Below are 13,011 nucleotides of genomic sequence, written 5' to 3' on the forward strand. Positions count from 1 at the left end.
ACAATTTTAAAATTTAAAACAATATAAAAACAATATAAAAACAATTTAAAACACATGCTAAAATGCCTGGGAGAAGAGGAAAGTCTTGACCTGGCGCCGAAAAGATAACAGTGTTGGCGTCAGGCGCACCTTGTCAGGCAGATCATTCCATAATTTGGGGGCCACCACTGAGGAGGCCCTGTCCCTTGTTGCCACCCTCCGAGCTTCCCTTGTAGAGTTACATCCTGACGCACCAACAAAGATTTATCTCGTCAGGTAATACAGTATATCAGTGTTGCCCACCCAAAGTAGGAGAGTCAAAATAGCCTCACTCCAGTCAGCAAAATGCAGAAAGGAAATGTGAGCACAGATTTATTGCGCCCGTTTCAAGAAAGTGCAAAAGCTGGCAGAAAAAATAAATAAGGCATTGATCATTATAGCAGAAGTGTATTTCAACAAACACACACAGACATCCAGGAAAAGGTACTTGGGGTTGATTTTTATTTGTTTTGAAAAGGACTTCCTTTAAATAAATAAAAAGTCCCTTCCTATAATAATACCGCATTTGGCAATCCACAGCTTTTAAATGTCAGAGTTCGTTGATCGTTTTCAGAAGCTATACAGGATTCTGGAAACTCCCCGCTGGAATATCCCTCAGTCCGGGAAGGCAGCGGAGGGCAGGGTGGCAGGGAGGAGAAGAGCTTTAAGGAAAAAGGCGTGCGGCAAAGATAATTATCTCCCAAGCAGGTCGAGGGCTTCCATTTGCCTAAGGATGAAGGACCACTTCAGTTCCAGTTACAAAGCAAGCCTACCTAATTTGCCAAAACTGTATCCTTCGAAAACTGCACTTCTCTGAATTTTGTGATGCAGAAAGATTGAGGGGAAAGTGTGCCGACAAATGCATACTATGTTATTATTTTATTTTCATTTAGGAATCACTTCCCATAAAGCATCTTGAAGCGACTTCACAAGCACGAGAGAAACCATGGACGCAACAATTGCGTACATAAAATACGCAATCGCGCATAGGAAAATGTATCAAAGGCTTGCCAAAAATGTGTATCTCAGGCAGAATGCCATGCAAGAATGTGTATATGAGAGGCTTGCAGTAAAATGCACATAAAATCCACCCACTGAGGCAGAAACGTGGAGGACTGCACTTGAGACTGGAAAAAGGAGGAATTTGAGAGGAACAAATCTGTGATCAAATCACAGCATCTTACAGAATAAAAATAGGAATATGATGCTGGTTCCCAACTGATGAATCCCTGACCACGTATCCCTGTCCCCATTTCATGTGAAATCATATGAATTGGAAGGGAACCCTGAAGGTCTTATAGACCAACCCCGTTCAACGCAGTATCTGCAACCACAACACCCTGGTAAGATGGTTGTCCGGACTTTGCTTAAAATATCTCCAGCAAATGCGAGCTGCCACCACCTCTTGAGGCAGCCTGTTCCACTACCTAACAGCACTTCCCATTAGGGAGATTCTCCTAACGTTCAGCAAAAATGGTGAAGCAATAGCCCTTCAGATATACAAAGGCTGCTATCATGGAATCATAGGATAGTCAAACTATCGTCAGCAAACTTGGCCACTTCACTGCTCACTCCTAATTCTAGGTCATTAATGAACAAGTTGAAAAGTACAGGTCCCAATACTGATCTTTGAGGGACTCCACTTTCTACAGCCCTCCATTGGGAGAACTGTCCATTTATTCCTACTCTCTGCTTTCTGCTTCTTAACCAATTCCTTATCCACAAGAGGACCTCTCCTCTTATTCCATGACTGCTAAGCTTCATCAGACGTTTTCGGTGAGGTACCCTGTCAAAAGCTTTTTGAAAGTTTAAGTACACTATGTCCACTGGATCACCTCTATCTATATGCTTGTTGACACTCTCAAAGAATTCTAATAGGTTACTGAGACAGGACTTTCCCTTGCAGAAGCCATGCTGGCTCTGCTTCAGCAAGGCTTGTTCTTCTATGTGCTTAGTTAATCTAGCTTTAATAATACTTTCTACCAGGCTAGTTTCCACACACACTCGCACACACCCCTCTCTATCTAGGCAAGCGAGAGGCATCATGGGAGCTCAAGGACAGGTTGCAGGCAGGCAGTTCAATGCCAGTGAGGGTGGGTGTCCTGGGGCAAGTCCTGAGGGCCAGGTAAAGAGGCTTGGAGGACCACAGTTACCTTGTGCCTGGGGGTTTGCAGGACTTCATGGGGTTTCCAGAGATCTGCACACACTTCAGACGTTGCATTCTGTGGTTTTACACCTGTAGCTCCCAGGAAAAGAATTGCTAAAAACCCAAGCACCCACACACTTGATCTGCCCCTCAAATTAGAACACTTCAAGGCAGGAGAGGAGGAGATTATCAAATGGAGGCGGTGTTAGAAAACTTTATTATTATTATTATTTTTAAAAAATGTATTGCCAGAGAGCGGCTTGAACACAGTTCTGTTGCTCAGTTAAAAAACAACAACTAAAGATTTGCACGCCCCAAATCCTTTGCAAAACTGCAGAGGATTTTTTTTTGGTGGCGGGGGGGACAACCTTCTGAGGGCCATATGCAAGTGGTGGGCAGGGCTGGAACAAAAGTGGGAGGAGCAAGAAATGTAAAGTTTACCTTTGCACAATAGCCCAGTTTCCACACATGTTCACAAGCCCCTCTCTGCCCAGACAATTCGGAAGCGTAACAGAGCACAAGGCATCCCAGCCAGGTAAAAACCCTCAAGGGTGCAAAGCTGGGCTGGTGAGGGGTGGCGTCAGACAGAGAGGCCTGGGGGCCGCATGCAGGCCCTTGGGGGCCTGAGGTTCCATGTCCCTGATTATAAATCATATACATGGATATATATAGACGCACACTCTCGATCAGTCAAAAGCATTGTGTAAAACAGTTTCAGTAGTCATCCAGGATAACTCTTCTTTGTCTTTTGTTTTCAAAACAATATATTATTTTCTTTTCAAAAGGGAAGGAAGGTGCTCCAAATCTCTAGTAGAGGAGAGCTCCACAGTCCCAGGAGAATCTTGGATTCGGCGTCACTCGGAAGACGGCGGGAAATGCTCCGGGACGTCAATGGCAAATCCTCAAGGTCATTTCTTTCTGTCAAACGAAAAGGACGGAGGTGATTACTTTGCTGCTGTTCCAAGTTATTACGACAAAGTAAATATTTTATATATAAGGCTGGTACCAGGTCAGCTATCAACACTGCACAAGCGCAAATGTCAAATCAGGACACAGCTTAAAAGAAAAAGGGGGGGAAGTAGCAAGCCGCTAGACCTTATGGAGGACAGAGCAGCAGGCAAGGAGGGAGTCAAGTGGGACTTTGATTCCTGCTGAAGTTGTGAGCAGATTTATGTTCAAAAGGAAGTCTTCCTTGGCTTCCTTTTGTATGCTGTCTCCTTCATTCATTTGCTTTTTTTTTAATGCATCTTGCAAACACAAAGACGAGGTTAGATGCCTCCTCCCCCCCCCCAAATTAGGATCAGACAAAAATTATGGTGGTTAGCTATGAAGGCCATGCAGAGCCTCCACATTCAGAGGCAGTCTACCTCTGAAGATTAGATGCCAAGGAAGATGTGAACCATGAGAGAATGGGGCAATGCCACAGGGGGTTGGACTGGATGGGCTTATAGGCCCCTTCCAATTCTACGATTCTATGATTCTATGATTTTATGAATTAGGGCTCTGCCCAAACACTCCGGCTTTCCACTCTTGGGAACCAGTGCTAGATCAGATGGACCTTTGTTCCAATTGGGCAGGGGCTCTTCTTACTCCACAAGAGCCAAATGGACCCTCCAGGCTCAGAAACAGTCTACCTCTGAAGGTGCTTGGGACAGACAGCAGGAGAGGGTTGCTGGGCTTAATGCCCTGCTCGTGAGCTTCCCATAGGCATCTTGGATGGTCAGTGGCTGGGCTAAATAGATCTTTGGACTCCATACCGCCAGGAGAGTTTAATGGACCCTCCATACTCAGGGGCAGTATATTTCGGAAGACCCGATGCCAGGGAAAAACAATGCTATAGCCCCCAGGAAAGCCACAAAGCAAGGCAGCCAGCTGCACGCTGTTGGGAACAGGGCACTGGTCCAGGTGGCCTTTTGGCTTGACCCAGCAAGGATCCTTTTTTTAGCAGAGCATCAAGGGCAGGCGAGCCAAACCAGCAGTCGGGAACAGTGATGTGGGCAGCAGGTAAAAGCCTCTACCTTAACCTCAGTGACTGGAGGCCTTCAAGAGGCAGCTGCACACCATCTGTCGGGAATGCTTTGATTTGGATTCCTGCACTGAGCAGGGGGTTGGACTTGATGGCCTTATAGGGTCCTTCCAACTTTACTATTCTATGATTCTATGACCTTTGGTGGGTGCTTAAACCCAGGAGTGGATATAAGGATTCCAGTAGGGCCACTAGGGCCAGATCTCTGGGGACAGGTGAGTGGCCCCACAACCCCCCAGAGAGTCCTACCATAATAGGCAGCAGTCCCCCACTGACAACACATTGTTTTTTTCCACCCAAGGGCCACATTCCCTCCTGAGAAAGCTCCCAAGGGCCACGTGGCTGTGGTGGGCGTGGCCAGAAGCAAAAGTGGGCGGAGCAATGGGTGCAAGCTTGACCTTTGTACGACAGGCTACTTGCTACGCACCCGCCTCTCAATCCAGGCCAGCGACAGGCCTGGCCAGAGCTCAAGGCCTGCATCCCAGCCAGGCACAAACATTCAAGGAGGGTGCAAAGCAGAGCCAGTGAGGGGTGTGGTCTGTGGAGAGTTCAGGGGGCCAGGCAGAGAAGCCTGGAGGGCTGCACTTGCCCCCTCCCCAGGGGCCTGAGGCTCTCCATATCCGAGCGAGGTCTACCACATCCGCCAGCGGACGGCCTTGGCGAAATCCGGCTCGGCACTCACCAGCGGCTCGAGTTCCTTGGTGTCGATGAGGCCGAACGCCTTCACGAAATAGTAGAAGTGCTTGTAGCAGGTGTTGACGTGGGCTTCCGAGCCCATCTGGGCGATCCGGTCGAAGTGGTGGATGTAGACGTGGACGAAGACCCGGAAAAGCCGGGAGAGGATCTTTTTGACGGCCTGGAGGAAGTTCTTGGGGAACGGGGTCCCTGAAAGGAAAACACACACACCCCGCATGCGAATGAGGCCGCCAGTTACGGCAGACGGTGGACCCCTCTGCCGCGTCCCCCGTATGCCGGATTTGGCCGGGACAGGCTGCATCTGACACAGGGCTTTGTCAGCCCAAGAAACCCAGCACTCTTGTCGTTTCGGAGAGTCTTTTCATAAGCTGCTTACAAGAGCCTCTCAGGGCTGCAAAGCAGGATATGTCAGTATTCAAAATAAAAAGAAAAACACAATCTAGAGAAGTGGAAGGAACCAACACAGATTTTGCACACACACACACACACTAGGTCTACCATAGCCTCCCTCCCATGGAAACAGAAGTCACAAAACAGAACCCTAGATTTGGAGAGGGTATCCTTAGAGGTCATCCAGTCTAACCCCGTTTGACGCAGGAAATTCTAAGCCACGGCAACCCCAACAGATGACTATCCAAACTCTGCTTGAAGTGAGGGAGAGTCCACCTACCCAACTAGGTCGTTTCCTGCATTGTCAAGCCACTCTGACTCTCTAACATGTCTCTCCTAATGTTCCTCTGAAATCTACCCTCCTGCATCATAAGCCCGTTCGATCTGCAGCAAAGGACAAAGCCTTTGCCCTCTCTCCTGGGTGATGGCCCTCCAGGGATCTGTAGAGAGCTATCATATTCACCCTTGGGGTTCTCTTCTCCAGGCTAAACATATCCACTTTACAGGAACAAAGGAAACTGCCTTACTGTGTTGCCTGCACTGACCGGCAGTGGCTCTCCGGGGTCTCAGGCAGGGGACATTCCCTACCTGGAAATGCTGAGGATTGAACCTAGGACTTTCTAGGTGCCCTACCGGTGAGCTACGGCCCTTTCCCTAAAGATAAAGAAAGATTCTAGTCCTCAGGGTCTTGAATAAACAACTGGTTTAAATAGGAACCGAGAAAGCTGACTTATACCAAATCAGACCAGTGGCTCATCTAGATCAATGTTGTCTACACTGACTGGCAGCAGCTCTCCAGGGTTTCAGACAGGGGACATTCCCAGCCCTACCTGGAAATACCGAGGATTGACCCTGGGACCTTCTGCCTGCAAAGCAGGGATTCTACCACCATGTTTCCCGTAACTGTAAAGTAACTATACTTCCCATAACTATGAAGTCCTTCCCATAGCTATAAAACAAGATTCTAGTCCTCATGGTTCTGCATAAAGGATTGATTTAAGACAAGGATGTCTGAGGGCCACAGATTCCCCATTCCTGATTTAAGAGGAAGCTACCAATCCCACCCCATATATACGGACTCCCTTGTAAATGTTGCAAGACGTCACCCTAAGAGTCGGAAACGACTCGCACTATAAGTGCGGGGACACCTTTACCTTTTTACCATATACCAAGCCAGATTATGGGTTCATCTAGTTCATCTGCACTGGCTGGCAGTGGCTCTCCAGGATTTCAGAGAGATTTCCCAGCCCTACCTAGAGATGCCATCAGGAGTTGAACCTGGGACCTTCTAATGCGAAGCAGCTGCTGTAACTACTGTACTATGGCCCTTCTTTCAACCATTCCCATAGGACTTTCCCCTCATAGTGCAGACCATCTACATCACCTTCTTCTGAACCCCTTCCAATTCGTCTACATGCTTCTTAAAAATATGATGCCCAGAACTGGGCTACAGTTCAGGGTCTGACTAGTGCAGGATAAAATGGAATGATTCATCTTCCCATGGTTTGGAAACGTATGGTTCTATCGATGCAGCCTAGAATGGCGTTAGCCTTTTTTGCAGCTGCAGCACACCACTGCCTCACGTTCAGTTTGCAACCGACTGCAACATTCTCACAAAATCCCCAAAGGCCTCCCATCCAACTCACCGACATTAGTCGGGAACAGGTCCTCATTGTTGATCTGCACCTCAATCCAGTCCATCAGCAGGTTCATATATTTGGGGGCAGAGAGGGCCGTGGGTTTGCGATATTTCTCGTCCTGCCATCGATACTCGTACTTTGGGCCGCCGGACATGACCGGGCAGGACTGCTCCGTGCAGCAGTCGCTGATGGTCCCGTAGATGAGGTTGATGCGGTTGAAGAAGTCTACCACGTGGACGGCCACCCAATCGTTCAAGTCCTCGCCGGGCGGCAGCTGAACAGCCAGCTTCAAATCTAACCCCGCGTTGAGCGACGCCTGGGCCTTCTTGTGGAGCTCAAAGCGCTGTGTCCCGGGTTCGAATTTCCGCTTGGGGCGGAACGTTCGATCCTTGTTGAAAACTTGCTTCAGAGGGTTAGCCATTTCCTGCTCGACTCCCAAAGTTTTTGATAACTGGAGATCCACCACCACTACAGGGCGACTGTTCCGTAGCCTTTTAAATCGTCACGGTGTTCTGCTGGCGTTCCAGATGCCTTCCAATCTGCAGCGCAACAGATACATAGTAAAGCTTAAAAGAGAGGTCCAACATTAAGAGCCCTGATGGATCAGGCCAAACGGGGCCCATCTAGTCCAGCTCTCACAGCAGCCAAGCAGATTGCCCCAAGCAGGACACAAGCACAACAGCAGGATTCTAGTCCTCATGGGTTCTGAATCAAGGGTTGAAACAGAAACATGGGAAGCTGCCTCAAACGGTCGGGTCCGTTTGGCTCAGTAATGTCTACACTGACTGGCAGCAGCTCTTCCAGGGTTTCCCTACCTATCCTATGCCATTGCAGATTGCACCTGGGACCTTCTACGTGCAAGGCAGATGCTCTACCGTTGAACTACGGCCCTTCCCTTTAGACACGCAGTTGTCTTTATTAGCGTTTCTGGTATTGCGAAATTGCTTTGAGGCGCTTCCTAGGAACTTCTCCCGGAACGAACGAAATAAATAAAAAATAAATAAACCATCACCAGACCATGAGCTTCAGATGTCTTCACAACAAGACAGATGCATCATTAAGGGAAGCTGCAAACGGAAACCTGCAGGGGGGGGAGGAAGTGAGAGCAGACCCCTCCCCAAAAGCAGAGGGAGAAAAATGGCGCAAGGTCTGATTACTAAGAAGCGAGTCAAGGCCTTGCTTTAAACCACATCCTGTGCACAAAACACACATGTCAGTTCTGGTAAAAAAGCAGGAACTGCACAAGAGAGTCTGCCCAACCCGCAGAAAGAAACAGCCCCAAACCGCCTTGCCAAAAAGACAAAACAGAGAAAGATCTTATTTCAAAGGTTTATTTCAAACCCAGTGAAGTGAGCAGGGTTGTTTTTTTTTGAATAAGCCAAGCGCTGTGGCTGGATCAGACCCAAAGGCTCATCTCAGCCAACATCCTGTTTCTAATGGGGGTTGGCCAGAGGCCACTGGACAGCCCCTGAACACAGCTTGTCCATGGCATCTGCTAATTCAGAGGTAGACTACCCCTGCATGGGGAGGTTCTGCCTCCTTGGCACACTTCAGGGCCTTACCCACAAAGCTTTTAGAGGGCAGATATAAGAACAGTCCCAGTAGGACTAACGTTGACTACTGTCCATTCCGCCTCCGCGAAAGTTAATTACAGGAATACCCCTTATTAACGTATGCAATGGGTCCAGAGCGAGTACGTAAACCGAAAATGTACTTAAAGTGAAGCAGTACCTTTTTTACTTATCGATGCATATACTGCACTGCAATCATCATATACAGGCATAAATGTTGTAAATAACGCATTTGTAACTAAAACAAACACAGTAGGCCTTATTTTAAGAAAATGTTTGTAGTTGGAAACTGATCGGGCGGTGGCGTCATGCCGTTAAGTGTCCGTTCTTGCAAAGCGAGCCTACGTAAACAGGGGAATGGTGCTACTGTAAATATGTCCGTTCTCGTGAGTGTCCGTAAAGTGAAGGTCCGTATAGCGGGGTATTCCTGTAACATTCTTTCTTTATTACATTCGTATCCCACCTTTTTTCAAAGGGGCTGGCATACAGATATGGTTCTTCCCCTCCCAATTTTATCCTCACAACAACCCTGTGAGGTAGGTCAGGCTGAGAGGCCGTGACTAGCCCCCAAGGTCACCCAGTGAGCTTCATGGCTGAGCGGGGATTTGAACCCTGGTCTCCCAGGTCCCAGCCTGACACTGTAACCACTACACCACATTGGCTCTGGGCTCACTGATTTCAATGGGCTACTCTGATGCTGTCCTTGTAATAACACAGAGATGGAATTAGTTTTACATGTTATTTGTAAGTGCAAGGCTGTTGTGTGTGTGTGTGTGTGTGTGTGTGTGTGTTTAAAACCAGGAACCCAGGCCACTTTTCAGAGTCCCTTGATGATCATTTTATTAGATGGCTCTAATTTTTATAAAACACAGTGCAAACGGCAAAATTCCTAAGAGGAATTTTCTATTTCACTTGGACAATCCATTTATTGCCTAAGATTTATACTCTGCTTAATGGGGGGGGGGGAATCCAAGCAGTTTACCTAAACCAGGAAGTATTAATTAAAAATACCAATAAAGCCATATGTTGACCTGAAACTTATCAAGATATTTTTAAAATCAGCATAACAAAACGACATGTTAGAACTGTATTTTCTTGCATTTGTATTTCTGTTTGACAAGATTGAGATAAGATTGCTTTTTTAATTTTGGGGGTCCCATGCTCCCCCCCCACATCTCCAGTGATTGCCACAAGACGTTGCAAAATAAACACCCCTCAGAACCTTACCTTTCCTTTTATTTTTTGCAACAACCATGATATGACTCCCTGCAATTATGAATCATGCCCTCCCCCAGCTCTGCTTAGGGGGTTGAACCCGGGACCTTCTGCGTGCAAAGCAGTTGCTATGGCCCTTTTCCTAAAGATAAAGTAAGATTCCAGTCCTCATGATTCTGAATAAGGGGCTGATTTCATAAGAACCTAGGAAGCTGCCTTATAAAGTCAAGCCACTGGTCTATCTATCTCAGTATTGTCTACACTGATTGGCAGCATCTCTTTAGAGTTGTAGAGTCTTTCCCAACAAGGAAAGAACAATGAACCTCTCCCTGCCGCCAAAAGGCTTACCTAATCCAGCACCCCGTATTCAAAAAGCTGTCAGCCGGATGTCTCTGAGAAATTCACAAGCAGCCCATAACAATATAGGAAGCTACTTTGCCTCAAAAAAAGTCAGAACGCTGGTCCATCCAGCCTGGCGGAGCCAACTCTGACTGGCAGCAGCTCTCTAAGATAACTGAAGACAGTCAGGAGTCCAACCCAGGACGCTTTGCATGAAAAGCCACACTGCAACCCAGTCCAGCTCAGGGTGGAGTCAACACAAGCAGTCAAAATCTTCCCCAAAACTAGCAGTTACAGATATCGCACTTAAACGCCGGCTAGAGTTTTATTCCCCAGAACTTGGAAAGACAATCAGGGAACCCAGCACGTTAGATTTGATTAGAAAAACTACGGGAGCAATTAGAGGCCATTAAAATGGACTGGTGCCTTACAGTAATGAGAAACATACGAAGAAACCCTAAATAACTGGACAGACACAGCAAAGAAGAATTAGGAATATCAGCAATGGGTATCGATGATATCAGGTACCGGGAACACCTGTGGACTCCATCTCCCAGCAGCCAGCATGACCAATGGTCAGGGATGATGGAAGAGGTAGTCCAGCAACGTCCAGAGGGCCATTCCAGCTCTATATTGCTGCTATAGATGCCCTGTTTCCCCCCTTTTAGTAAGCATATAGTCGTATATTTTTGATACAATGGGTTATATCTAATTAAATTCTACTCTGAGTAGACTAACTGGAATTAACGGATCTAAGCTAGTTATGTCCTTTAATTTCAGTGGGCGAGTATGACTAATGTTGCACATATAACCCAATTTCCCTTGTAAATGTCTCAGTTTCCTTTATCAAAACCTCAGCTCTACTTAAGAGTAGACCCTATGGGTTGAATCCAACCAGTCAGAGAAGGCCCATTGGAATTAATGGGTCTAAGTCTGCCGTGTTCATCGATTTCAGTGGGTCTGCTCTGAGCAGTGTTGGATGCGACCCATTGAAATGAATGAAACAAGACTAACTTAGATCTGTTGATTTCAGTGGGTACACTCTGAGTAAGATTTAGCTGGCTCAAAACTTTTCTTCCCCCCCTCCAAATCTCTCACACTGTCATCCAAAATAAATAAAATAAAATACTGTAAAAGAGATTCAGCGAGATTGCAAAACACGAAAAGGACCACGTCAGATCTCCCCAACTCTAAAAGGCATCTCCTGCCCCCTATAGATCTCTTGATCTGGATCAAGTTCCTACCTGCATGTCTGTCAAGCAGGAAAAAAAGGCAGATCCTCTGGAGGAACCAGCGATGGGCCTTTTTCGAAGCGGCTTCTTTTAAAAGAGAAAGAAAAAAGACAAAGCAAGACTCGGTGCAATTATTTTAAGGGAAAAAAAAGACTGGCAAGCACAGATGAAGCACAGGGGAGGAGGAGGAAGAGGAGCTCGTATTGCAAACTGTTCCTTTCTGTACCGACTCCAAAACCAGAAGTATCACGGCCTGCCAAAGATTTTAAAACCCTGATGAGTAACGCACGCTGAACAACGGCGTGCCACTTCCTTTTAGGGGAAGCTAAGTTCTTGTATGAGTGGGTTTTTTTCTTTTTCTTTCACAGCAACATTATTTATATCAAAAAGCTGTTTTGGATGCCAGCCAGGGTAATATTCCCCTCTGTAGATGAAACCTTCCAAAAAAGATAGCTTGACTTCCCCCTAGGGAACGCAGGGACGGAAAGCTCTGTCCATTTCGGTTCTTCCCATTTTCCCTATCTTATTCAGCTCTCCAATGCCTATAGCCATTTGCAATTTTTTTAAAAAACCTCATGAAAATTCTCCAGCATTTGAGCGCGAATGTCTCCGAATAAACACCTTCTTGTCCGCAGTTTCGAGTCACGTACACAGAATGCCATTTTGCATGGTATTTTCACTCATGCATTCATTTTTATGCACCCTCCCCCCCAATATATGCATTTTTGTAAACCCTGGTTGGTGCGGTGCATCGCAACATTCGAATAAGTGCAAATTTCAAAGGATGGCTCATATTGTGAATGTGATAGATTTGGCTTCAAATGTGAACTGAATCGAAATTCTCACCCATCCCTATTCGCTGCCTTGATCATTTAAAATGATAATAATAATTATTATTGGTTGGCAGACTGCATCACAAAATTCAAATAAGTGCAAATTTCAAAGGATGGCTGCATTTCAGTCCTCGTATAATAAAATATAACAATAATAATAATAATAGTAATGATAATAACTGCCCTTCAATGCAAAAGCACAGGACTAAACGCAGATAAAAACAATTTACAGTCAAAAGAACAGGAGAATACATGCAAACTCTCCACCCACACATGAGAAAGGGCAGGCATGCATGAGCAGGCATTCCTTGCTTTATGAACATAAGGAATGCCATTGTTGGGTCTGTGGGGGGGGAAAAAGTCCATTTAACCCCGTGCCCTGTTTCCAAGCAGCGCTCAGCCTTCTGGGAAAATTCCAGCAGAGGCCCAGAGGCCTCTCCACTCAGTCAATTTCCTCCTGCAGCTAGGGTCACAAGGTAGACTCTCCTTGCATCTGGAGGCTCCCTTTTTAGGCATTCCATGCTAGCTGGTGGACATCAATGGGCCTGAAGAAAGATTTGCCTGGATGAATTGAGGCCAAAGGTCCATCCAGCCGGAGACCGGGCTTTCCACCGTGGTTGGCCAGATGTCCCCCACACCCCAGACATCTCTGAACGCAAAAGGGGTCGCTTTCAAGCTTCCCAGAGATATCCAGGCTGACCAAGAATATGGGATGCTGGAGCCTCGGTGTGATCGAGCAGGGCTCCTCGCTTCCATCACGGGTGGGAAAACGTTTTTCAGCCCAAGGGCTGCACTCCCTTAGGGGAAGCCTTGCGGGGAACTCCAGGCCAACAGTGGGCGGAGCTAAAAGCAAAAGTGGGTGGAGCCACATACAGGACTCTTAACCTTTGCACAGATATGCAAAA

At 46.9% G+C, this 13,011-nt stretch overlaps 1 protein-coding gene across 4 annotated transcripts; it reads right to left on the reverse strand.

The window, feature by feature from the left end:
* Positions 1-1,919: 1,919 nt before the first annotated feature.
* On the reverse strand, positions 1,920-11,549 carry MOB3A (MOB kinase activator 3A). 4 transcript variants are annotated; one of them, XM_061601586.1, is made up of 4 exons: positions 11,286-11,549; positions 6,923-7,455; positions 4,873-5,075; positions 1,920-3,082 (listed from the first exon to the last, which is right to left on the reverse strand). In XM_061601586.1, exons 2-4 carry the CDS (start codon positions 7,335-7,337, stop codon positions 3,053-3,055), a joined length of 648 nt encoding a protein of 215 aa, XP_061457570.1. In that variant the 5' UTR covers positions 7,338-7,455; positions 11,286-11,549; the 3' UTR covers positions 1,920-3,052. The 4 variants fall into 4 exon arrangements, with proteins under 4 accessions (XP_061457570.1, XP_061457571.1, XP_061457573.1 ...); XM_061601587.1 differs by lacking the exon at positions 11,286-11,549 and adding an exon at positions 7,934-8,071; XM_061601589.1 differs by lacking the exon at positions 11,286-11,549 and adding an exon at positions 7,929-8,071.
* Positions 11,550-13,011: the final 1,462 nt, after the last annotated feature.

This window comes from Rhineura floridana, chromosome 18 (genome assembly GCF_030035675.1).
Source record: "Rhineura floridana isolate rRhiFlo1 chromosome 18, rRhiFlo1.hap2, whole genome shotgun sequence".
NCBI classification, from domain to species: domain Eukaryota; kingdom Metazoa; phylum Chordata; class Lepidosauria; order Squamata; family Rhineuridae; genus Rhineura; species Rhineura floridana.

Excerpts from the sequence above, each read along its gene's own strand:
- MOB3A (XM_061601586.1), bottom strand. The coding sequence starts at position 7,337 with ATGGCTAACCCTCTGAAGCAAGTTTTCAACAAGGATCGAACGTTCCGC. Across the intron at positions 5,076-6,922 it reads CCTGTTCCCGACTAATGTCG|GGACCCCGTTCCCCAAGAAC; the intron begins GTGAGTTGGATG and ends TTTTCCTTTCAG. Across the intron at positions 3,083-4,872 it reads CCAAGGAACTCGAGCCGCTG|AAAGAAATGACCTTGAGGAT; the intron begins GTGAGTGCCGAG and ends TTCGTTTGACAG.